This window comes from Salmo salar, chromosome ssa20 (genome assembly GCF_905237065.1).
Source record: "Salmo salar chromosome ssa20, Ssal_v3.1, whole genome shotgun sequence".
Taxonomy (NCBI): Eukaryota; Metazoa; Chordata; class Actinopteri; order Salmoniformes; family Salmonidae; genus Salmo; species Salmo salar.
This window is the reverse complement of record NC_059461.1, coordinates 16,772,370-16,799,225: the sequence shown is the minus strand read 5'-3', so window position 1 is coordinate 16,799,225 and position 26,856 is coordinate 16,772,370. Positions and strand designations below refer to the sequence as shown.

The 26,856-nt window shown below is 43.1% G+C and overlaps 1 protein-coding gene and 1 long non-coding RNA gene across 5 annotated transcripts; both read left to right on the top strand.

The window, feature by feature from the left end:
* The first annotated feature begins 1,378 nt into the window (after nucleotides 1-1,378).
* fam219ab (family with sequence similarity 219 member Ab) lies at nucleotides 1,379-26,856 on the top strand. Of its 4 annotated transcripts, none has more exons than XM_014160081.2 (6): nucleotides 1,379-1,710; nucleotides 14,460-14,562; nucleotides 19,054-19,156; nucleotides 19,392-19,472; nucleotides 19,661-19,736; nucleotides 25,318-26,856. In XM_014160081.2, exons 1-6 carry the CDS (start codon nucleotides 1,696-1,698, stop codon nucleotides 25,474-25,476), a joined length of 537 nt encoding a protein of 178 aa, XP_014015556.1. In that variant the 5' UTR covers nucleotides 1,379-1,695; the 3' UTR covers nucleotides 25,477-26,856.
* LOC106580055 (uncharacterized) lies at nucleotides 1,721-9,253 on the top strand. The gene is made up of 2 exons (XR_001322792.2): nucleotides 1,721-2,866; nucleotides 7,989-9,253. It is a non-coding gene; the product is annotated as an uncharacterized lncRNA (long non-coding RNA).

Below are 26,856 nucleotides of genomic sequence, written 5' to 3'. Positions count from 1 at the left end.
GCATTCTACTTGAGAATGTGTGAAGATGATATCCTTCCAATGAGATGTGGGCTTGTTTTAAGAAGAGTAAAATGTAGACCTGTATGTTCACCCCACTTCAGAAAGATAGACATCTAGTTCTCCACTTTATGCTGTCATACATATTCTGGGAATGGAAGTGTTTCATTAATGGGTGAGCCAGACTGAGGTATTCTGCTCTCCATATAGTCTTCCTACATCTTCTGCTTTTGATGCGATTACACTACACAGACTTGGCAGACAGGCTGGGAATGAGAACGCCACAGAATGAGGGCTAAAATTGTGTTTGAATTAGAATTTACTATCCATTTTTAGTATCCATCTCTCTCTCACTCAAGCACAACACTCACTTGCTCGTACGTGCACAAACACACACTCACAGACAAAAAGACATACAGACATAGACGCACACACACACACACATACACGCAAACATACTTGCTGTTTTTTGAAAGGGAAATTCTTAACTCACGGAAGATTCATTGACAGGCTGACAGTAGACATGTCATGTCCAATCAGAGCAGTTCACTGTCACACCGACCGTGTGTGTGTGCATGCCGTGCACGGACACGTGCATGAAGTACATTGAATTTCTCATTATCTTAGTGTATGTTTTCTCAGTGCCTATGCTGGCGCACAATAATTTGAAACATATTTTGAAGCTACACATCAAGGGGTCAATTAAAGTCAGTCAAATCTTAAGCTAAACTGTTTATGTGTAAACAAACGTTATGTTCTTTCACGCTGAACCCATGCGGAATATAAAAAATGATACTCTACAAGAATATTGGCATAAATCAATCATTCTAATGACCATTGGACAGAACCCAGATTGTACTATTAAAATAGTTGCTTGAATCTATTGTTGCTCTGGGGGTCTCTAGCCAGCTTTCTCTGGGCAGCTTTTGTCTGATGTGGGGTCTGGTCTGAAAAGAGCTTTGTCTCCCCCTCCCCCACCCCCCCATGCTCTGAAAGGAGCACAAGGGGACAGCTTGCCGCCTTGAATGCTAAATGCGCAAAGCCCACCTTCCCAATTCGTGCAGCTGCACGTTTTCTTGCTGTATGTGGTTATAAGTTAAAGATAATAGGCTAATTTGGCTGTAAATTCAAGTGACAATATTTTAAAGTCAGGACGTTAAAGCTTTCCCCTACAACAACTCTATATGGTGTTATATAGGCTATAACGGGACAGTGCATATGACAGTGTCTTATGACCAAGGCACCACATAGTGTGGGAGAGAAAGCCGTTTATTGGATGTTCTCTATAGGCTACTTGAAATAGCTCAGTTTAACTGTGACTCCTCCATGCCTGAGCAGGGAGTGGGAGGGGAGGGAGGGAGAGAGAGGGAGTGTGCGTGCGACATCACAGTGATCCACATTGACAGTGGCGTCACTACTCTGTCGCCTCGCTCGAATCACCCGTCTGCTAACTGGTTGGACCTCGCAGGCTCTCTCTCATTCAAGCAGTGCACAGTGGATATTGAACCACTAAGAACTGTTGGGAAGATTTGCCTGGAACTTGGCGGCAACTGCCTTGTAAAACGATAATAGTATGCTTTTTTGGCTTAACTTTATTCCTGAGGAGGCAACGGAATCCGTTGTAGAGTCTGGTCGACTTATGGAGATGTTTGGAGAGGATCTATGAATATGGTAATTCCGGACGGTGCGATCTGCTAAATGAAGCAGCTACGAGTGAGTGAGTGTGATTGAATTTGTGAAGGGCATTGTTTTAGTGCCTATTGGTCTAACTTATTGATGATGACTAGAATAGCTATCATTAGAAGACAACAAGTTGAACAACAGTTGCACAAAACCCTTTTGTTGTCCAAATAGCCATTTCCCAACCAACTATTGCATGTGCAGTTGAAATCTGCTATTTGGAACAGTAGGCCTATGTGTAACACACACACACACACACACACACACACACACACACACACACACACACACACACACACACACACACACACACACACACACACACACACACACACACACAGACAGACTCTTTTTGTTTCTCCAGAGAACAGAATCCAAGCTGCTCATCCACGTCTACCCCATTCAAACAAACTATTGTTATCCACATAGCCATTGCATAACAGTTGGCAGTGGGTTTCATTGTATTGACCATGTCTGGTGGAGAGGGCACCGGCCTGTATCGTACACTTTGGACTCACTCGTCACTGAAATCCAACTGACATTCTCTCAGTCAGTCTGTCCCAAGTTACTTCTGGGGCCTGTTCAGGGGAGGTAAAAAAATAGATATAAATGCTTTTTTTAGAACAGATATGAGGAAAGTTTTGCTTCGAGTAGAATTTATTTTCTACTCCTCAGTCTCTCTTGGTAGCTAGTGTCTAGCTATTGAGACTTGGTTATCCCACGCCGCAAGGCTTTAGCAAACTTGGCTAGCTAGCTGGAAGGATAGCTAACCACAGTACAAAGGGCTAGCTCTCACCGTAAGGCTTAGCTAACCCGGGTAACTCACCACCAGGCTAGCTATACCAAACTAGCTTTTCTTACCTGGAAGGGTAGAATTGCTAGGTCAACTCTTGCGTTTAGCTCAACCCTATCGACTGGCCTGCACCCGTGGGACTGGTTCTACGGGAGGAGACTCCCCTCTCGCACACCCCTGGGGAAGCACTCCTCTCAGTGGTCCGAGCTAGCGTGGCGTTAGTCAAAGGCAACTGGGGAAAGCCCTTGTCCAGCAAGATCCAAACCAGGCACTTTGTTGGCATGGACATTTAGGGTATGGAGGAGATAGGCCTTGACAAGCCGCTGGTGGTCAAGCCGACATTGACTGGCCACCTCTACCCCACTGCCTCATCTATAACCAGCACTACTCTGCCTGGTAAGACGGAGCATTTCACCGTTTCCATATTCTCAAAGGTCTACGTGTTTGCGACATGTTCAGTGCAGGCATTGAAGCTAAAGTTGCTACTGTTGGCTTACCGGGCCAATTTGTTACAAGAGATGGGCAATCTCTTAACGCCCAGTGCAGTACAAAACAGATTTCCCTGTGTTTTATGTACATATTTTCACACTATGAGGTTGAAATTGTGAAAATTATGATATTACCCTTTTAGGGTAAGAGCTTTTTGAAAAGACCCCCTGAAATTTCAGCCTGTTTCGGTGGGATGGAGTTTTGACCCACCAGATGGTAAATTAGTTAATAGACCGATAAGAAAGAGAGTTCCAAACCTGTCTGCCAATAATAGATTGTTTTCAGTTTTCCCCTCCCCACTCAGACCACTCCCAGACAGTCCAAGCAAAATTCTTGCTTGAGAAATTGATCTTAGCTAAGAAGATATTTTTGTTTATTTTTTACCATTTTAATTGAAAATAATCACATTAAGGTACTTAATTGTTACCCAGAACTTTATTGATATTGAGATAAAAATGTCTGTATTGGACCTTCCATCAAAGGCTCAGCCACCCAGAACCGATGGGACGAGATCTGTGTCAGTGCAGATTTCAAACTCCAGGCCTTCAGAGGTGCCATCCAAGGCTGTGGGCGTGCCATTAGTCTTCTGGTGATGGGGAGAGAGCCCTGTGGCTCAACTTGTCCAGCGTCTCGGACAAAGAAAAGGCAGCTTTCCTTGACGGTACTATCATGCCGAAGGAACCGTTTGGGCCTTCTGTAGCCGGCAGAAGTGCAAACTTCGCAAGAAGGAAGGCGAAGCCTTTAACTACTGCTTGAACGCAAACTTGGGTACCGTGGCAAACCGGTCTTTGCCTCTACGAGCCAAGGATCGTGGCAGGTAGAGGGCAACTCGCTGGCACCAGGGTTTTCTATAAAGCAATTCCCCCAGCGATGCAGCAGACTAGAAACCCACAGTTCGGCTCTCCTAACAGAGGCTGACAGTGGGGGAAGCGGACCTTCGCTGCTACCAAAGCGGGGTCCTACCCACCTGATTCCCAATTGCAATTGTCTCGCCTTAGAGCTTATGGCTTCCGCCGCCCTTCACTTCCACGGAAGAAGAGCGTCTTCACTGTTTATGTGCAGTACTCGCTTTGCAAATTTACTTGGAAAGAACGGGAGCATGGCGTAAGAGTGCCCAACTCTTAATGTCTTGGGGTCCCCCTGCAACGGCTATTCCATTGGATATTTGAAGGTATTATATTGGCTTACAAAAGCCCGCTGAGGACCCGGGGGCTCATTCTTGGGCACTGTTCAAATGCATCTCTTTACAAAAGATTTGCGAGGTGGCATGTTGTGCCACCCATCATACATTTATGAGGTTTTGCCGACTGGATGTCACTGTACCTTCATTGGCACATACTGTCCTCAGTGTTGGGGTCACTGAGTGGTGATGCTGTTGGGACTACCCTGGCTTTGGGAGTTTCCCTGCTCGCAAGACCATAAGGAAGAGAGGCATGCTTTAGAATGACCAGTGATCTGGCAAGTGGTGCCTCATGAAATTACTTTAAATGATGATCTCCAATGTCAATGTAAATGGCCATTTCAACTTGATGGTCTCTTCTTCTCTCCAGTCAGATGTGTAGCTAATCTATCTCCTCTCCTGTTTTTGATACCCTGTGGTCTCATTTACCCTCTCATCAGTAATAGAGTTCTACAGAACATTCTAGAGCTGGCAGAGAGCCTGGATCTCACGTGGCCTGATGACAGAGCCGAGAAATCCCACCCATTCCGTTGTTATAATATTAACTCTATTACTCAAAGTCAATCAAGTGCATCATTGCCATAACCCTTAATAGGAACTAAACTAAGCGGCAGGGAGAGTGGAGAGAAGTTTGAAATTAGTTTTCAACTGCAGCGTGTCTCTAAATTCACCTCAATCATGGGGAATGTGCATGGGGAAATGTGTGAGGGTGTTCTCTATATTGAAGTGTAATTGGAATTATATTCACTGAAACAGACCCGATCAAACTCACTCAGTCACACATGTACAGGCCCAGGTTGATATCAACGCATCCACAAACCTGCAACTAAACACACAATCATAGGGTCTACTTCAAAAACAAATTTGAATTTGCAATTAGATTACATCTAGAATATATGTTGGTAATATTTGGAAATATTTTAAGTATAGAACACTCCTAAGAACAGTGTTTCAATGTATGAGGCCAGCTCAGTGGTTTGTCAGTGGAAACAGCGCCACTGTTCACCGCACCACCTTTGTTATTGTTTTTGTTGTGTTGATGTAACAGAGGGGAAACGGAGGAGAGGAGGTTCCGACAGCGTGGTAGAAGAAATTGCGGTACATATTCTGCTGTTCTATTGCACGTCTAATGATGTCAGAGGGGGAAAAAGTGTTTGTTGTTTGCGTTAACTTTATTGTTGTAATATCCCAAACGGAAGTGGCAGTTCCACCAATTAAGCGTTCCAGTTTTAAAGGTCCAGTGCAGCTGTTTTTATCTCAATGTTAAATAATCTCTGAGTAACAATGATGTTACTGTGATTGTTTTCAATTAACATGATCAAAAACATCTTCTTAGCAAAAAGCAATTTCTCAAGCAAGAATTTTTCGAGGACTGTTTAGGAGAGGTCTGAGTAGGGAGGGGAAAAACTGAAAACTATCTGTTATTGGCAGAGAGGTTTGGAACTCTCTTTTTTATTGGTCTGTTAACGTCTTTACTGTAATGTCACTAGGCAGGCCAAAACTCCATCCCACCAAAACAGGCTGAAATTTCAGGCAGTCTTTTTTCAAACAGCTCTTACATTAAAAGGGCATTATTTAAATTGACATTTTAGTCATTTAGCAGACGCTGTAATCCAGAGCGATTTACTACATTCATTTTATTAAGATACCGTAGCTAGGTGAGACAACCACATATCACATTCGTAGTAAGTACATTTTTCCTCAGTAATCACCATTATCCTAATTTTCACAATTTCACAGTACTATTCCAACCTCATAGTGTGGAAATATACACTGCTCAAAAAAATAAAGGGAACACTTAAACAACACAATGTAACTCCAAGTCAATCACACTTCTGTGAAATCAAACTGTCCACTTAGGAAGCAACACTGATTGACAATAAATTTCACATGCTGTTGTGCAAATGGAATAGACAACAGGTGGAAATTATAGGCAATTAGCAAGACACCCCCAATAAAGGAGTGGTTCTGCAGGTGGGGACCACAGACCACTTCTCAGTTCCTATGCTTCCTGGCTGATGTTTTGGTCACTTTTGAATGCAGGCGGTGCTTTCACTCTAGTGGTAGCATGAGACGGTGTCTACAACCCACACAAGTGGCTCAGGTAGTGCAGCTCATCCAGGATGGCACATCAATGCGAGCTGTGGCAAGAAGGTTTGCTGTGTCTGTCAGCGTAGTGTCCAGAGCATGGAGGTGCTACCAGGAGACAGGCCAGTACATCAGGAGACGTGGAGGAGGCCGTAGGAGGGCAACAACCCAGCAGCAGGACCGCTACCTCCGCCTTTGTGCAAGGAGGAGCAGGAGAAGCACTGCCAGAGCCCTGCAAAATGACCTCCATCAGGCCACAAATGTGCATGTGTCTGCTCAAACGGTCAGAAACAGACTCCATGAGGGTGGTATGAGGGCCCGACGTCCACAGGTGGGGGTTGTGCATACAGCCCAACACCGTGCAGGATGTTTGGCATTTGCCAGAGAACACCAAGATTGGCAAATTCGCCACTGGTGCCCTGTGCTCTTCACAGATGAAGCAGGTTCACACTGAGCACGTGACAGAGTCTGGAGACGCCGTGGAGAACGTTCTGCTGCCTGCAACATCCTCCAGCATGACCGGTTTGGCGGTGGGTCAGTCATGGTGTGGGGTGGCATTTCTTTGGGGGGCCGCACAGCCCTCCATGTGCTCGCCAGAGGTAGCCTGACTGCCATTAGGTACCGAGATGAGATCCTCAGACCCCTTCTGAGACCATATGCTGGTGCGGTTGGCCCTGGGTTCCTCCTAATGCAAGACATTGCTAGACCTCATGTGGCTGGAGTGTGTCACCAGTTCCTGCAAGAGGAAGGCATTGATGCTATGACTGGCCCGCCGTTCCCCAGACCTGAATCCAATTGAGCACATCTGGGACATCATGTCTCGCTCCATCCACCAACGCCACGTTGCACCACAGACTGTCCAGGAGTTGGCGGATGCTTTAGTCCAGGTCTGGCACCTCATCAGGAGCATGCCCAGGCGTTGTAGGGAGGTCATACAGGCACGTGGAGGCCACACACACTACTGAGCCTCATTTTGACTTGTTTTAAGGACATTACATCAAAGTTGGATCAGCCTGTAGTGTGGTTTTTCACTTTAATTTTGAGTGTGACTCCAAATCCAGACCTCCATGGGTTGATAAATTGGATTTCCATTGATTATTTTTGTGCGATTTTGTTGTCAGCACATTCAACTATGTAAAGAAAAAAATATTTCATAAGATTATTTCTTTCATTCAGATCTAGGATGTGTTGTTTAAGTGTTCCCTTCATTTTTTTGAGCAGTATATATAAAACACAGGGAAATCAAATGTTTGACTGCACTGGGCCTTTAAGACACCTTACAGATGTAGGATCTTAATTTGATTACCCTGTTGTAGGAGAACTTTCCTACAATGTAGTGTATTTGCGGTTTTAAAAGGCTTCTGAAGTCCCTTACGAAAAAAATATCAACTCCCACAAAAATGTCCATTAGTTATAATCCAACATTTCCTGTTGCTGTAGGGTTATTTTCCTGCTGTAGAAAACTGGCTCAGATTACGATCTTTCATCTGTATGTGGTGAATCACCTGTTAGTGATATGGTAATCCATCCCCAGTTAACCCCTCTAGCGTGCTAGTCTGGACTGAAGAGCAGGTCCCCTCAGGAAAGAACATGTTCACCTCGGGTACATTGTCCCTGCACAGGGAGGTCCTGACCCCTGGAAAAGACTGCCCATTATCTCAGTGTGTATGTGTGTGCATATTAGTTTGTGTAAGATATCAGTGTTTAATGGGTGCGTGTACATGTCAATGTATTATATCTCCCATTTCCCTCTTTGCTCAGGGGCCACTTGTTGGGGCTAACACAAGGGACAGCACAGCATCAGTCAGCCAAAGCCATGAAGCCCACAGCAGACCATTGACTAGGATGTGCCAGTAAACCACTGATTTGGGCTTGAGTGGAACTTTGAGGATTTTTATCCACAGAAGTTGGATTTTAGGGTGAACCAGGAAGTTGAACATGGAGACAGAGCTGAGAACAGGTCTCTCTGCATGGGCCATAATGGCCATAGTGTGTAACTCTGTAGTGGGCGTCCTCACCCTCATCCTCTTTGTCATCCTCTACAAGGCCTGCAAGGTGCCTTCCTGCCAAGAGAGGGCGCCAGTGCTGACAGTAGTCCAGGAGCAGCAGAAGGGCGAGCAGAAATACTTACTCACTGTAGCCTGATGATGAACGTAAAGAGGAAAAAAACTATCTTGCCAAACAGACTGCACACACACATGCACATGCACACACACACCTCTCTCTCTCTCTCTCTGTCTGTATTTGAGTCCATTTCTCTCTCTCTTTGCCTCTCCCTGACACTCAGTTGATCTCGGAGCAAAAGAACATGACAAGTGTTACGCATTACGTAAAAAAACACATAAATCCTCTTATCTCCTTGGCTCTGCTCTGGGACAGTCCATCTGTCAGTTTGTTTAAACTCAGCAGTCTGGCCTTACCCTGCTCATCTCCACTGAACCAGTCTGGTGATTGAGGGAAAGGATAAATGAAAAAGCGAATGAGAAGAGAGATGGAGGGACAGAGGGAAAGCGAACAGCTCTCCTCTCATCAGCAACAGATTGATGTTTACTAACTGGAGAAATAAGGATGCCAAGTATAGTGAAATGGACCACAAGAGAGATAGATAGAGAGATAGATGCGAAAACAAAGGACGGCCGTGATGATGGACGAGAGAGAAAGAAAGGGATGTTTTGACGTGTTGTTTACTAAGAGAACGTTCAAGGATCTCAATTGTTTTTGTTATTTTTCTTAAACTAAGGGAAATTAACTCAACATTTCAACTAAAAGCTGTGCTGTAACACTTAAATGTGTCCATCTGCCACTTACTGGGTTCATAACCTTCTAAAGGAGTGACACCCAAAAATACAGTATAATGAGAATTTTTAGAAAGACTCCCTACTTGAAACGGAAGGATCTACCATGTACTGTACTATGCGAAAAGCATTCCACATGTGTAATTATGATGGTGATGTTGTTCTATGAATCGTGAACATAATGTTGGATTTAATATTTTATTAACACAATAAATGTTTTACTTTGTGTAACTTTTGGGGATGTATATTACTGACTTTCATAAATCATGTCACTACAACCAGCACAAAATAACAACCACAGCATTGTCCTCACAGTGCATGATTATCCATCGAAATATGGGGAGCAAAATGCAACTAATGCACTGTAGTAAAGGCTGGGGCTAGCAGGTCTTGAATCACGTTTTCCATGGTGTTGATTTAACCACAATGTCATTAGTGTGGGTCACTCCTGTAGCTGCTGTAAGTTGCGTCATAAGCCTTCCAGATCTGTTTTGACAACTGCTATGGTCATTGTCACACAGACCTGGAATAACTACAGTAATGTATATCTCCGATCTGCTCAGAAATAATTTACGTATGCTAGTCTATGATGCGTTGTAATACACATTCATTGCATATTTGTAGGCTTATAATACAGGATCTCTGAGCTCCACAGGTCATTCAGTGTCTCGCGTTCACATGTGCTCCAGCACTTCCTGATTTACAAATTAGGCACTGTTACTGGAGGATACACAGTCAGGCCATAGCAATTAGCTAATAAGCCTCACACACACACACATACACACACACACACACACACACACACACACACACACACACACACACACACACACACACACACACACACACACACACACACACACACACACACACACACACACCCACAATAAGCTCTGTGTCAACATGAAGGACCATAAGCCACAGGGTCTCATCCAGTGCCTCGGTTCCATCGCTGTCCTCTATCTCTCTACACAACTGTCTTCTCTTTGGTGGCTTGTTGTGCTTCTACCTAGCAGGGTTTTACTAAATCAGTATGTTCATCAGAGAGGAGTCCCTCTATTGCTGCCCCCTCCACCAGCTCTGCTACAGCCTGCTCTTTAGCTGCCTGCCTGCCTCTCTCTCTTTCTGTCTCTCTCTGTCGAACAATTTCAGGTAACCTCACCCGTTGTGTCTGTAAAGGTATGAAGGACATATTTGTTGTTTAGTCTAAGGGAGGAAATGTAAAATAAAGTCCATTAAGCTTCTTCCATCAAAATGGCGACTCTTCACACTTAATGTGATATGTCCCACCATGTTTTAACAAAGGTGACATTTCCCTCTCGCAAAGAAACACTAAGGTATTGTGGAGGACAGTTCACTTGACTGTCACTAATTTCAAATGACAAGTTCTGACTTATTTTAATGCAATACTGACTATGAATGACTATGTTGAACTTCCATGATTCAGAGATTGACCCCTGAAGGGCTGAGAGACCTTCTCTGATGGGGTTAGGAGGAACTGCCAATCCTCCGCCACTCACTCTTATCAACATGGTAAGCTTAGATCCATGGGATCCCTCCTATAATGAAAGGACTGCATTAGCCAGAAGCATTGGTAGTGCTTGCTCATCATTCAGTCTTCCAATTGACCTAACCTGGTTGAGATTTAAGAGCTGGACTCAGCATGGCATTACATAACGCAACGAGAAAATATTTGCAAACGCAAATTACTAATAAACAGAAGACAGCGCAATAATCTGCCTCTCCATCTGCAGCGCTTCAGGGTTTCCATAACCTACAACCAGGGAGAAAGGCTGGGATGAAGTCAGTCACTGAGGATACAGATCTGTGTGTGTGTGTGTGTGTGTGTGTGTGTGTGTGTGTGTGTGTGTGTGTGTGTGTGTGTGTGTGTGTGTGTGTGTGTGTGTGTGTGTGTGTGTGTGTGTGTGTGTGTCCTATTGAAAGATAATGGGGCATAGGACACACAGTAGTGGAAGTGAATAATGAATGAGTCTCCAGTCAGCATCACATCTGATCACATCACATCTGTATAATGGGTGGCATTGGGATTCCCACCCCAAAATAAACATTCTGAAATCGGGTTTATCAAGCCGATTCCCAAATGTAAATCACTATGATTCAACAAATCAGCCTATGAGTTCTGTTTTGTCACTAATGTCATGTATCTTCTTGTATTCCCTCATATTTAGCCTCACCTTCATGTGATTTGCTCTTTTCTTTTCTGTAAAACCAGGGCTATAAGTAGAATGAAGTTAATGAGTTTTATTCACTAATGTCACTCCAAAAATGAGTTCCGCCAAACAAAAACCTGATAGAAAAGCATTTCTAAGAATAATGTAAGTACAGGAAATGTTGACTCAGTGTGAAACTAGTTTGTGACAACTGTATTCAATTTGAAGTTAGTGACAGCAACAAAATGATTCTAACAAAGTATTAGACACTATTCCCTGGGTGGAACTTGATCAAATGGACTGTTATATCCACAAAACATCACCATTGTCTTATACACAAAACATCACCATTGTCTTATACCCATGCCTGTGGTCTGTCTGTTCGTGTTTGAAGTCTGTCTGACAGCTAGCTATAAAAAAGCTCAAGAAACCTCAGGAATGATCACAATGCACTACTTCTTTATGAGCTTGTATATCAAACAACTATTACATTCTAACGAGTCCTGTGTTCGTGAAAGTAATCTAAACTCACTATGATGGAGTCATAATAGTCTGTAGTTCAAACTGTTCGGACTTTAGATGAACCGTTTTTGGGATGTTGTCTTACACCCCGCTCTAGCGCAGCTGCCGTCTACTACAGAGATGAGTGGCTGCTATGGGTCGGGATCCAGAACATATAGACGTCTCAAGCATGTAGCTCAAACAGGCGATTCAGGAGCAAATGTGCAACGGTTTTAACATAGGCCTACATATTGGAGAAGTCCCAGGAAGACGTAATGTAATGTTGGCCTGTGTACCGCGCACGCGTAACTATCAATTCAGTACCATGGACAGTTACCGCAAGTCATGGCGATAAAAATACAGAAGCGTCTAGCCGCGATTTCAGCACCACTGGCTAGTGGACAAAACCGCACCTGTAGTGACTGCCATGATGTTCCCTCATGCTACGGTTCCATTTCCCCTTTCTCCAAGAATGTTGAATTGTAAACACACGCCAGATATGCATGCCCACACACGCAAGCACGCACACACATACGCACATACATACTCACAAACACACACACACACACACACACACACACACACACACACACAATAAGCTCTGTGTCAAGATGAAGGACCATAAGCCTACCACATGGCCTCTGGGGCCTTACCTTGGTCTCATGCAATTTGTAGGGGTGGAATTACAATGTCTCGCCAACCTTCCATTCATCACATAGCCTATGTTTGGAGCACCATCTGCTGGTTCATACTGGCTAAGATAACTGTCCTTTCAAATAATAATGTCTAAATATACTAGCCTAGGCTTTGTTATTGATTAGTGTGCCGTTAGTACATGATATTGCTGCTCTTTGCTGGAATGATAATGGACATGTTTTAATTGCCAGCCATTCGAAATGTAATGGAGGGGAAGTCACAAGGCAGTTTGGAATAGATGTTCTCCGACAAAAAAAAATGCAATATATTTCAAAAAAAACTTTATTTAAACTATCCGCTATGTCATATGCCAGAAGAGGCCTTGCCACCCCTCTGAGCGTGGTTCCAAGAGTGCCAAGAGTGTGCAAAGCTGTCATCAAGGCAAACTGTGGCTACTTGAAGAATCTCAAATATAAAATGCCTTTTTTTATTTGTTTAACACTTTTTTGGTTACTACATGATTCCATAGGTGTTATTTCATCATGTTGATGTCTTCACTATATAAAAATAAAGAAAAACCCTGGAATGAGTAAATGCGTCCAAACCTTTGACTGGTAATATATATATATTGACAAGTGCACTTAATATATATATATTGACAAGTGCACTTATCGATGTATATAGCCTTGGCTACAAATGTGGATTGTATTGGAGTTATGCCGTAAAAAAAATCACGGGTCCACATTGTCAGGCAATGGTGAAACGGTTTTACGTTCATTCTCGGGCAGCGTTATGGGCGAGACCGATTAACGGATCCGTACCCGGAAGTGGGTGGTTGAGTTACTGACTGGTTACCACTGCATAGATACTGCCTGCTGGGATGTGGCAGAGAACCGGAGAATCGCAGAGATTGCAAGAAATCTGAGAAACCGAAAATCTGAGGCACAACTAATCACACGTTTGGCCCAATACACGGCTCTGCCGTATAATTACCGAGAAATAAAAGGTAGAACACGTCGCCAAAATGATGGAAGAGATACCAGTAGATCGATTTCAGGTTCCGAGCGCTGTCCAGGGAGAGATGCAGCCACTTGTAAGTGGAATGTGTTTTTTCATTGTGATGATAAATTAATGCATAGGCTAATATATTCTGTTCCTATATTATGCGACTAAGCTAGCCTACTAGGTGTTTTACAACATACATGCCGGCTATAATGGATTGTTGAATTTAGATATTGGCCTGGTGATATTTTGTAGCATTTATTTTTTATCTCTGATAAAGGTAACACATGTAGCGTTATTCTTGGTAGGCAACCATAAGGTCAATAAAATATTATGCCTGTCTTTATTGCGATGAGAAGCGAATTTAGAGAAGATCTCAATCAACAGACTATCCGTTTTTTAAGAGATTGAGATGGCGAGCTGTGTAGTGTCATCCGCGATGCCTGGCGAAAAAAACATCCCTACACGTTCGCAGAAGCACATCCGCTCTGGGGACAAGCATAGGCCTATGAGGCAAAGGCCAGCTTTAACACTGTCACTGCAAAAATCCTAAGTAGTTCATTGGATGTGACAGATGATGTTATTATTGAATTGTAGGCTCTTACTGAACATTACAAAGCAATCGGGTAGCCTATCAGAGCAACTGAGGCCTAGCTGATGTTCGATTTCTTCATCATGCAGAGACTGCGTGGAGCAGTATCCTCCACGACATCATATGTGGTGTTTAACTCTGAATTAAACCCACTGGTTCGCATCAGATGTTATTAGACATATAGTGATGTGTCTCGTCAGTAGGCCAGCTTTGTTTGCTGTACAGAGTTCGTTTCTCAGGGCCCTGGGGTACAGTTGAACCTATCTGGAATAGAATACCGAGATTCAACTGAAGGGCCTTTCTATCCTCGGTGGCGTAGCTGTTGGGAGCTATGAGTGAAATGTGCATCATGGGAGTCGATGAATGGACTGTGTGCAATGAAGATGTGACTGCCTGACAACCTTTGATATGGGTGTGTGAATGAGAGACAGAATTGTATTAGGCTTGTATTTACTAGCCTAAACAATATCATAAACATCCCAGATTATATGTATGGGAGTCCTCTCTCTCTCTCTCTCCCTCTCTCTCTCTCTAGGACCCTGCATCATCCACAGCTTCTTCCGAAGCAGACTCAGACACGAGGGAGGAGGAGCCAGTCACTATTAACTACAAGCCTTCTCCTCTGCAGATGAAGATAGGTGAGTGTAAGAAGGCTCAGCAGAACCTGCTGCCTGTTTCTGTTTATTTCAGCACCTTGGACAGGGGTCACATGACTGGAGAGCAATACAAAGATGTGGGGAGGAATACAAGGTATAAGGGAGCAATACAAAGGCTAGGTGTACCGGAGTCAAGGCTCAACCATTCCCCAAAACCATATTACCAAAATGAAAGGCATAAATATAAACACATTGATACATCTCATTATGATGTCCAGTCTGTAAAATCATTGAATGACTCGAGAGTAGAAAGGAGCATTTTACGTAGCAAGTTTAGCAATTTTGTAATAAGACATGTCTTTGATGACCAATCCCTCCTCATAATATCCTTTTAACAAATATGTTCCCATAACACATGCGAAGAGGGAGGGACTCCTATTTTTTGGAAAGCCCTGGTCCCACAGATTTCCGCCCCAAGCCCCAAAAGGTCTGATATATCAAAACCTCAAGCTAGCCCACTGCAGCCATTAGCCTGACATCTGTACACTGTTGTCCTCCTCGTCTGTGCGTGATGCCACATTAAGATTGTAAAACATTTATTTGAGTAAAAGTTTTCCCCACAGGTGGAACACATCACCCACAGATTTGGATACTGGGTCGTTCCACCAATTCAGTGCATTTTTAGAAGTGTAACTCTCAAGAGTTTAAATTAAAAAAATGACTATAGTAAGTGTCTATTAACCAAAGTAACAGGGTTGTGCCAAAGTAACAGGGTTGACCATACCACGGTTGAACATTTAATCTTAAATCAGCCATGAATTCCCTTGTGATAGGGGGGGGAATGGAAGCTTGTTGTGTGCAACAGGGAGTGACAATTGAATGCAAGCATCACAAAAAATTTGAATTTAAAAAAAAATATTTCTAGCCCGTCTCACGTTTCATGTTTGTATTGTCATGTGCACAAGTGCAGTGAAATGCCTTTCTTGTGAGCTCTTTCCCAACAATTCAGTAATCAATATCAGTAGTACTATAAAAAAAAGTTAAGTAGACCAAAAACCCACAAGAAATATAAATAAGAAGAACACGAGAAAGTAATAAGCTATATACAGGGCAATGGTGGGAAAAGTACCCAATTGTCATACTTGAGTAAAAGTAAAGATACCTTAATAGAAAATGACTCAAGTAAAAGTGAAAGTCACCCAGTAAAATACTACTTGAGTAAGAGTCTAAAAGTATTTATCAAAGTAAACGTTATTGCTAAAATATACTTACTGTAAGTATCAAAAGTATAAATAATTTCAAATTCCTTATATTAAGCAAACCAGACAACATAATTTTTGTGTTTTTAAAATGTATGGATAGCCAGGAGCACACAACATTCAGACATAATTTACAAACAAAGCATGTGTTTAGTGAGTCTGCCAGATCAGAGGCAGATGGATGACTAGGGATGTTCTCTTGAATTGGACCATTTTCCTGTGCTGCTAAGCATTCAAAATGTAACGAGTACTTTTGGGTGTCAGAGAAAATGTATGAAGTAAAAAGTACATTATTTTCTTTAGGAATGTAGTGAAGTAAAAGTAAAGTTGTCAAAAATATAATTAGTAAAGTAAAGTACAGACACCCCCAAAAAACAAATTAAGTAGTACTTTAAAGTATTTTTGCTTAAGTACTTTACACCACTGATACAGGGTCAGTTCAAGGGTCAGTGCCAATACCATATTTACAATGGGCAGGGATACTGGAGGGGTAAGGGTAGATATGTATAGGGGTAAGGTGACTAGGCATCAGGATATATGATAAACAGAGTAGCAGCAGTGTATATGATGATTGTATGAGTGTGTGTGTGTGTGTGTGTTGAGTCAGTATGAATTTGTTTTATTTGTGTGTGAGCAAATTAAGTGTGAGTGTGTGTGTTGGAGTGTGAGTGTGTGTGAGTGAGTGTGTAGGGTCCTGTGAGTGTGTATACAGTCATTGCAACATATAGAACAATGCAGATAGTCCATGTAGCCATTTTTGTAGCTATGTATCAGTATTATGGCTTGGGGATAGAAGATGTTCAGGGGGCTGTTGGTGTCAGACTTGTTGCTCCGGTACTGCTTGCCATGCGTAAGCAGAGAAAACAGTCTATAGCTTGGGTGGCTGGAGACATCAACATTTTTTGGGCCTTCCTTTCACACCTCCTGATAGACACTACATGACCAAAAGTATGTGGAAACACCTTCAAATTAGTGGATTCGGCTATTTCAGCCACACCCCATTGCTGACAGGTGTATAAAATCGAGCACACAGCCATGCAATCTCCATAGACAAACATTGACAGTAGAATTGCCTTACTAAAGAGCTCAGTGACATACAACTTGGCACCGTCATAGGATTCCACCTTACCAACGAGTCAGTTTGTCAAATATCTGCCCTGCTAGAGCTACCCGTCAACTGTAAGTGCTGTTATTGTGAAGTGGTAATGTCTAGGAGCAACAACGGCTTCGGCGCAAAGTGGTAGGCCACACAAGCTCAGAGAACAGAACCGCAGAGTGCTGAAGCGCGTAGCTCGTAAAAAAAATGTCTGTCCTTGGTTGCAACACTCAATACCGAGTTCCAAACTGCCTCTGGAAGCAACGTCAGCACAAGAAATGTTCGTCGGAAGCTTCATGAGGTGGGTTTCCATGGCCGAGCAGCCGCACACAAGCCTAAGCTCACTGTGTGCAATACCAAGTGTCGGCTAGAGTGGTGTAGAGCTTGCCGCCATTGGACTCTGGAGCAATGGAAACACGTTCTCTGAAGTAAAGAATCACGCTTCACCATCTGGAAGTCTGAAGTACGAATCTGGGTTTGGTGGATGCCAGGAAAACGCTACCTGCCCCAATGCATATTGCCAGCTGTACAGTTTGGTGGAGGAGGAATATTGGTCTGGGGCTATTTTTCATGGTTTGGACTAGGCCCCTTAGTTCCAGTGAAGAGAAGTCTTAACACTACAGCATACAATGACATTATAGATGATTCTGTGCTTCCAACTTTGTGGCAACAGTTTGGGGAAGCCCCTTTCCTGTTTCAGCATGACAATGCCCCTGTGCACAAAGTGAGGTCAATACAGAAATAGTTTGTTGAGATCGGTATGGAAGAACTTGACTAGCCGTCACAGATGCCTGACCTCAACCCCATCGAACACCTTTGGGAGGAATTGGAACGCCGACTGCAAGCCAGGACTAATCGCTCAACATCAGTGCCCGACCTCACTAATGCTCTTGTGGCTGAATGGAAGCAAGTCCCCGCAGCAATGTTCTAACATCTAGTGGAAAGCCTTCCCAGAAGAGTGGGGGCTGTTATAGCAGCAAAGGGGGGACCAGCTCCAAATTAATGCACATGATTTCGGAATGAGATGTTCAACGAGCAGGTGTCCACATACATTTGGACATGTAGTGGGCTATTTTTAGCACTTTTCTGGGATTATTGATCGTTTTTATTGCTTTCCTGGGAGGCTTAGCATAGATGGACATGACAGTGATATTTATGTTTGAGTTGATAGTGCACGGTGAGCTGCACACAGTGGGCTTCCTACTAGGGCAAACCGCCTCAGTGCTAACAGTATAACTCAGGTTCATGGGCACATGATTACAGCATACAATAGCTGTAGGATTAACAGAGGCATCCAGGGGGGTTAGAGGGACATAAATTAGGTTATTCACATTATGACTGCCAATGCCCCCGGGACAATGTACATTTGCAGCATCACTATGACAACTCAGCGACACAATGGTTGGGCTTGGGTCACTGATAAGTCATTGTCTTAATGCAGCCTTGAAATGCGTGGACAGGGTCCAGGAGCCAAGATGATTCGGATGGACGCTGTTATTCCTGTAGAGCATCTTATTTTTTCTGTCCTTTAGCTATAAGGTTAAGATGGCCCTGCCCTGGCATATTTGGCACAGTACTGACTCAAAACCAGATGACCAGTTTAATGATGTCAGGAAACTGGTCAGCTGAGAGCAGCCATGGCAGGATTTTGTCTGTGACCGTACTGTATACACCGAGTGTACAAAACATGACATAGACTGACCAGGTGAATGCAGGTGAAAGCTATGATCCCTTATTGATCTCACTTGTTAAATCCACTTCAATCAGTTTAGATGAATGAGAGGAGACAGGTTAAAGAAGGATTTTTAAGGATTGTGTATGTGTGACATTCAGAGGCTGAATGGGCAAGTACAAAATATTTAAGTGCCTTTGAACGGGGTATGGTAGTAGGTGCCAGGCGCACAAGTTTGAGTGTGTCAAGAACTGCAACGCTGCTTGGTTTTTCACGCTCAACAGTTCCCCGTGTGTATCAAAAATGGTCCAGCCAACTTGACACAACTTTGGGAAGCAATGGAGTCAACATGGGCCAGAATCCCTGTGGAATGCTTTCGACTCCTTGTAGAGTCATGCCCCAACAAACTGAGCCTGTTCTTAGCGCGATATTCAATATTAGGAAATGTTTTGTAAACTCTGTGTTTTTTTTGTTCATACTCTAATATCACATTCTGTGATGTGCAGAGAAACAGCGCGAGCTGGCCAGGAAGGGATCACTGAAGAATGGCAATGTAGGTAGTCCAGTGAACCAGCAGCCGAAGAAAAACAATGTGATGGCCAGAACACGGTGAGAGCTGACTTTGGTCCTGATTTGGGCCTTCTTGATTTTGGCCCTACATTATTTTTTGTTTTATTTCTCCCTATCTCCCTCTTCACTGGTATCTTCAACCTCTCCTGTTTCTTTCACTCACTCACTCTCTTTTTTTTCATCCTGGTCTGTTCTACCTCTTCTTCCTTGTGTACTCACTCTCCTGCCCAGCTATAACTCTTCCCTCTCTCTTTCACTCTCTCCCTCTCCACAGGCTGGTGGTGCCCAATAAGGGCTACTCCTCCTTAGACCAGAGCCCTGATGAGAAGCCCCTGGTTGCCATAGATACAGACAGGTATGTGACAACGTCAATGACGGTCATACACAGAAATGTCCACCATCACCCTTTAGTCTCAGATCTGCCAACATACTGTAGATACAGAATGTAGGTTATGGGCAGTGTGTGAGGTGAACATAAATATAAGATCAACAGTGATGACATGAATCTATGCAAGTGACCATACACTTCCATTTATGTTGCAGTGACGATGACTTCGACATGTCCAGATACTCCTCATCGGGATACTCCTCAGCCGAGGTGAGATGTGTGAGGGCCCAGGTACCTATGCACTCTGGGTAACACTACTTAAGCCCGGTAAAGATACAACAGCCGTCATAAGGATAGACTAGGCAAGACAAAACTAACCAGTTTTAGAATTTTGTGTTGAACAGCTGACTAAAGACAGCTGCATTCAAATAAAACATTTCGAGACGTGCCGTTGAGACCGTTTCCATGGTGATGGTACCTCTACAATGACAATACAACTTTGAAACAAAGTTGCCACTGTTTGTAGCAAGGTGTTGTAGCAAACGAGCATCATGAAATACATGCACCAGAAATAGGGCACACATTCTGCTAGGCTAGCTAGCTAACTGCAGTCAGATTAGCTAGGCTAGCTAGCTAAATACAGTCAGATCCATTTTTACATTTACATTTACGTCATTTAGCAGACGCTCTTATCCAGAGCGACTTACAAATTGGTGCATTCACCTTATGATATCCAGTGGAACAACCACTTTACAGTAGTACATCTGTATCTTTTTTTTGGGGGGGGGGAGTTAGAAGGATTACTTTATCCTATCCCAGGTATTCCTTAAAGAGGTGGGGTTTCAGGTGTCTACGGAAGGTGGTGATTGACTCCGCTGTCCTGGCGTCGTGAGGGAGCTTGTTCCACCATTGGGGTGCCAGAGCAGCGAACAGTTTTGACTGGGCTGAGCGGGAACTGTGCTTCCACAGAGGTAGGGGGGCCAGCAGGCCAGAGGTGGATGAACGCAGTGCCCTTGTTTGGGTGTAGGGCCTGATCAGAGCCTGAAGGTACGGAGGTGCCGTTCCCCTCACAGCTCCGTAGGCAAGCACCATGGTCTTGTAGCAGATGCGAGCTTCAACTGGAAGCCAGTGGAGTGTGCGGAGGAGCGGGGTGACGTGAGAGAACTTGGGAAGGTTGAACACCAGACGGGCTGCGGCGTTCTGGATGAGTTGTAGGGGTTTAATGGCACAGGCAGGGAGCCCCGCCAACAGGGAGTTGCAGTAATCCAGACGGGAGATGACAAGTGCCTGGATTAGGACCTGCGCCGCTTCCTGTATGATGCAGGGTCGTACTCTGCGAATGTTGTATAGCATGAACCTACAGGATCGGGTCACCGCCTTGATGTTAGCGGAGCACGACAGGGTGTTGTCCAGGGTCACGCCGAGGCTCTTAGCACTCTGGGAGGAGGACACAATGGAGTTGTCCACCGTGATGGCGAGATCATGGAAAGGGCAGTCCTTCCCCGGGAGGAAGAGCAGCTCCGTCTTGCCGAGGTTCAGCTTGAGGTGGTGATCCGTCATCCACACTGATATGTCTGCCAGACATGCAGAGATGCGATTCGCCACCTGGTTATCAGAAGGGGGAAAGGAGAAGATTAATTGTGTGTCGTCTGCGTAGCAATGATAGGAGAGACCATGTGAGGATATGACAGAGCCAAGTGACTTGGTGTATAGCGAGAATAGGAGAGGGCCTAGAGCTGAGCCCTGGGGGACACCAGTGGTGAGAGCACGTGGTGCGGAGATGGATTCTCGCCACGCCACCTGGTAGGAGCGACCTGTCAGGTAGGACGCAATCCAAGAGTGAGCTGCGCCGGAGATACCCAACTCGGAGAGGGTGGAGATCCAATATTATTGGAACCCTTGATAAAGATGAGCAAAAAAATACACAAATACTAAGCAATATTGCATGCAAATAGTACAATTGTATTCATTTATACTAATACAATTGCTCAGAGAAAGATATTTTGTTTAACAAGTAATAAAACACCCCTGTTTTCAATAATCTAGCACCCTTGGTACTGAGCCTTTTTCTAAAATGTTATATGATATTTGAGAACACTTCGGGAGGGATCTTAAAACTTCTTATGGATCAAATCCCGTTAACGGGATCGATTTGACAACATCCTGTGAAATGGCAGAGCGCCAAATTCAAATTAAATTATTAGAAATATTTAACTTTCATACAATCACAAGTGCAATACACCAAATTAAAGCTTTACTTCTTGTTAATCCAGCCACCGTGTCAGATTTCAAAAAGGCTTTACGGCGAAAGCAAACCATGCTATTATCTGAGGACAGCACCCCTCAAACAAACACAGACAATCATATTTCATCCTGCCAGGCACGACACAAAACTCAGAAATAACGATATAATTCATGCCTTACCTTTGACGAGCTTCTTCTGTTGGCACTCCAATATGTCCCATAAACATCACAAATCGTCCTTTTGTTCGATTAATTCCGTCATTATATATCCAAAATGTCCCTTTATTTGGCGCGTTTGATCCAGAAAAACACCGGTTCCAACTCGCACAACATGACTACAAAATATCTAATAAGTTACCTGAATCTTTCTCCAAACATTTCAAACAACTTTCGTAATACAACTTTAGGTATTTTTTTACGTAAATAATCGATAAATTTAAGACGGGATAAACTGTGTTCAATACAGGATAAAAACAAAGTGGAGCGAGCTTTCAGGTCGCGCACTTCTAACAAACAGTACACTTCACTTGACCCTCGTTCTGAACTGCCCTACTTCTTCATTTCTCAAAGGAAAAACATCAACCAATTTCTAAAGACTGTTGACATCCAGTGGAAGCGATAGGAACTGCAAGCAAGTGACTTAGAAATCTAGATCCCCATAGAAAACGAATTGAAAAAAGAGTGACCTAAAAAAAAGAATTCCTGGATGGTTTGTCCTCGGGTTTTCATCTGCCAAATAAGTTCTGTTATACTCACAGACATCATTCAAACTGTTTTAGAAACTTCAGAGTGATCTCTATCCAAGTCTACTAATGATATGCATATCCTAGCTTCTGGGCCTGAGTAGCAGGCAGTTTACTTTGGGCATGCTTTTCATCCGGACGTGAAAATACCGCCCCCTAGCCTAGAGAGGTTAAACTATTCGTCCATACAGACTCTTTCCAGATCCTTGATATCCTTCGTCTGCACTTATGGACTACCCTCTTAAATTAAACCACAGGTTTTCAATGGGGTTCAAGTCCGGAGACTGAGATGGCCATTGCCATTAATTGATTTTGTGATGAATTAACAATTTCTTTGTGGATTTTGATGTGTGTTTAGGGTTATCAGTCTTTCCAAATAGCTTTATTTTCAAGTCATCTGACCATAGCACCGCCTTGAGTTTGCTAAATGGCATCGGCACTTGAATTGGAACCAGTGCTATGGTCAGATGACATGAAAATAGAGTTCTCTGGCCATGGGTTTGGCGTCAAAAAACAGATGCATATGCAGAAAATAACCTCATACCGACTGTAAAATATGGTGGAGATCTTTGATGTTATGGGGCTATTTTGCTTCCACTGGTCCTGGGGCCTGTGTTAAGATCAACGCCATCATGAACTTTACCAAGTATCTGGACATTTTAGCCAAAAACCTGGTTTCCTCTGCCAGGAGGCTGAAACTCGGCCACAACAGATCACTGCATCTGTACATAGCCTATCTGTAAACAGCCCATCTATCTACCTACCTCATCCCCATACTGTATTTATTTATTTATCTTGCTCATTTGCACCCCAGTATCTCTACTTGCAAGTTCATCTTCTGCACATCTACCATTCCAGTGTTTAATTGCTATATTGTAATTACTTCGTCACCATGGCCTATTTATTGCCTTAACTTACCTCATTTGCAGTCACTGTATATAGACTTTTTGTTTTCTTTTGTTCTACTGTATTATTGACTGTATGTTTTGTTTATTCCATGTGTAACTCTGTGTTGTTGTATGTGTCGAATTACTATGCTTTGTCTTGGCCAGGTCGCAGTTGCAAATGAGAACTTGTTCTCAACTAGCCTACCTGGTTAAATAAAGGTGAAATAAATAAAATAAAAAAGTGGATTTTCCAGCAAGACAATAACCCCAAGCACACATCGAAATCAACAAAGAAATGGTTAATTGACCAAAAAATCTACATTTTGCAATGGCCATCTCAGTCTCCGGAGATGAACCCCAATGAAATGGCAGTCCATATACACAGACGAAGGATATCAAGGATCTTGAAAGATTCTGTATGGACGAATGGTAATAAAACATTTTAGAAAAAATAAAGGACTGGGTGCTGGAGTATTAAAAACAGGGGTGCCAATCATTTTAACTACTGTCTTTTTGAGATGTATTAAACAAAATGTCTTTCTCTGAGCAATTGTTAGTATATTAGTATGAAATAATATAATTTTCAAAGATTATAGCATACAATATAGCTCAGAATTTGTATTATTTAATTTATGCAATCTTTGCTAATCTTTACCAAGGCTGCCAATAATTATGGATCTGACTGTAGCTAGGTAGCTGTCTGCTTGCCTAGCTAGCTAACTGCTGGACTAAACACAGAACTTCTGCGTACTGTTCTCTGATTTTCTAAACGGACCCGTCTCTTTTCAAATCTTTAGCCGACATGAGACGTTCTGAAACTAGACTGTTTAGATCAAGCAAACTTTGTTCTAAAACTGAATAAAACCATCTTGTCTCATCTCGGCATTTGTATCTGTAATAGGCTTTACAGTCATGCCAAGCCTTTGCCAATCACTCCCCACCACACTCACAATCTCAAGGTTCTCTCCCTTCACAAACCTAATTACAGTAAATGCGGATTACTGTTGGATAAAAATTCAGGCTACCTATAATCATTTCCCAAATATCAAACCAACACCACAACAGACTCATTCTCCAAGCCACTTACATTCATTATTTTAGCCTAATATCTTTATCATAAAGCCATTTAGCGATTGTACGAAGACTATTTCCTGGTTTCCTGATATGATCACTGAAGTAAGTAGACTCCAGTAACTTTTTGGAATCTGTGATAAGTCATAGTGTTCATTGATTTCCCTGTGTAACAATATGACTAGCCTTAGTCACATGATGGGTACTCCTTGAAGACTCTACTAATCAGCCTTTTAAAGTTTATGGTAACATTTCTTCAGACGCAGTAATATTATTGACAGACCCCTACACCCCCTAGTAATGTGACTGACCATCCAATACACCCCCTAGTAGCATGCCTGACCATCCCCTACACCCCCTAGTAACGTGACTGACAATCCCCTACACCCCTTAGCAGGGTTGGGATTATTTGCATGTAAAAGTAATACTTTACATATTACTTGTTACTTTACAATATTACTTAGTGTGGAAAGTAAAGTGTTATATTACTAGCTATATTATTTTGTGTTACTTTCATGAAAAAAGTAAGTAAGATGACTGACCATCCCCTAGTAACATGACTGACCATCCCCTACAGCCCCTAGTAACATGGCTGACAATCCCCTACAACCCTAGTAACATGGCTGACTATCCCCTACACCCCTAGTAACATCCCCTACAGCCCCTAGTAACATGGCTGACAATCCCCTACACCCCTAGTAACATGGCTGACTATCCCCTACACCCCTAGTAACATCCCCTACAGCCCCTAGTAACATGGCTGACAATCCCCTACACCCCTAGTAACATGGCTGACTATCCCCTACACCCCTAGTAACATCCCCTACAGCCCCTAGTAACATGGCTGACAATCCCCTACACCACTAGTAACATGGCTGATAATCTCCTACACCCCTAGTAACATGTCCATTATCTCCACCCTCACAGCAAATCAACCAGGACCTGAATATCCAGCTGTTGAAGGATGGTTACCGGCTGGACGAGATCCCTGATGACGAGGACCTGGATCTGATCCCGCCCAAATCTGTCAACCCCACCTGCATGTGCTGCCAAGCCACTTCCTCCACCGCCTGTCAAATCCAGTAGCTCACACATGTGCCATGAGTTCACTCTGTCACTAGAGCAGCGACAGAGAGCATTGACAGAACATGATAATTGTATGACAACAAATAATTAAGACGAGGAAAATTAAGACAAAAATACACAAACATTTTCAAATACGACTAACAGTGATTACTTCCTCCTATGGTAGGACATGCACTTCTGTTTGTGTTTGAGGCCTCTCCGATGCCTCCTCCGGGCCAATATTGTGTTATACAAGTGAAAATGATTACAAAATAATTTTCATGTCCCTAAGAATAAGACATATTATTGTAACTACTGCTGATCAAAGCTGCTCTGCTTACCTGACTTCAAGGTCATATTTATTGCGTTTTATTCAGTATCTTTTATTGGTCATGGACTTTTTATTTGAAGGATCTGTATGATTGTACGGACTGGGGTGTTTTTTGAAGATGCATATCTGGTTATGTATATCTGGTATCTGTAATTTGGTACTGAAAGCAGGGTTGTGTAGCACCGGCCTGGTCAATACACTCATTCAGTCTACATTCTTGCCCTCTTTCTTATTATTTTTTATTGGTTTGAGGTATTTATGGTTTTGGTTTTTAGGGATGAATGTATTGCAAAGGGATGACTGCATGATGAGCACCTACTGTAAATGGATTGGGAGATTTATCTGAATTGGCTGTTTGTTCCCGCGTCTTACTACTTGCACACTGCTAATTTGTCTATTCTTCATTGATTTATCACTTTTGAATGTATAATTCTTGCACATTTGAATTTGTTTGGGTTCTAAGGTGATATGCGTACATATTTCCCTAATCTGCGATGATATAGAATTCATACTTTGCCCACCTATCATTGGACTCATTCTAGAACACAATGCTTTCACAGCTAGATTACACAATTCACCCCCATAGAGGCCAAAGGGAACAAGTGTTTGTGTAATAAAAGTATACGCTGACATTCAACAGCTTTTTGGATACATCCTGTTATGACATCCTACCATGCCCCTCCCACAGTGTCTAACTAACCACTCCCCAATTACATCCTGCTGACAAGTCTTGATTGGCACAATCATTCTAAATAATGTCAAAGGAGAACACACATACATCGTCAACTAAATGAGTGGGGTGCAATTTATTTCACTCTCGTGATTGATTGGAAGGTGATCTAGTGGTCATACGTATCATTAACTTTAAGGACTAATCCCTCACTCTCACCCTCACTCAAACACCCTTCAGAGTTGATTTGCAATTAGAGTATGCCTGAAGTAAAGAACATTAATTTAGACAACAAAAACTAATTATGATTATGTTCTCATGTGGACACTTCCATTCCAGTATTTATCAGTGTTATTGTTCTGTGTAGTGTATGATATCAATAAACACAAAGCCATCTGAA

Excerpts from the sequence above, each read along its gene's own strand:
- fam219ab (XM_014160080.2), top strand. The coding sequence starts at position 13,355 with ATGATGGAAGAGATACCAGTAGATCGATTTCAGGTTCCGAGCGCTGTC. Across the intron at positions 14,563-19,053 it reads TCCTCTGCAGATGAAGATAG|AGAAACAGCGCGAGCTGGCC; the intron begins GTGAGTGTAAGA and ends TGTGATGTGCAG. Across the intron at positions 19,473-19,660 it reads GTTGCCATAGATACAGACAG|TGACGATGACTTCGACATGT; the intron begins GTATGTGACAAC and ends TTTATGTTGCAG.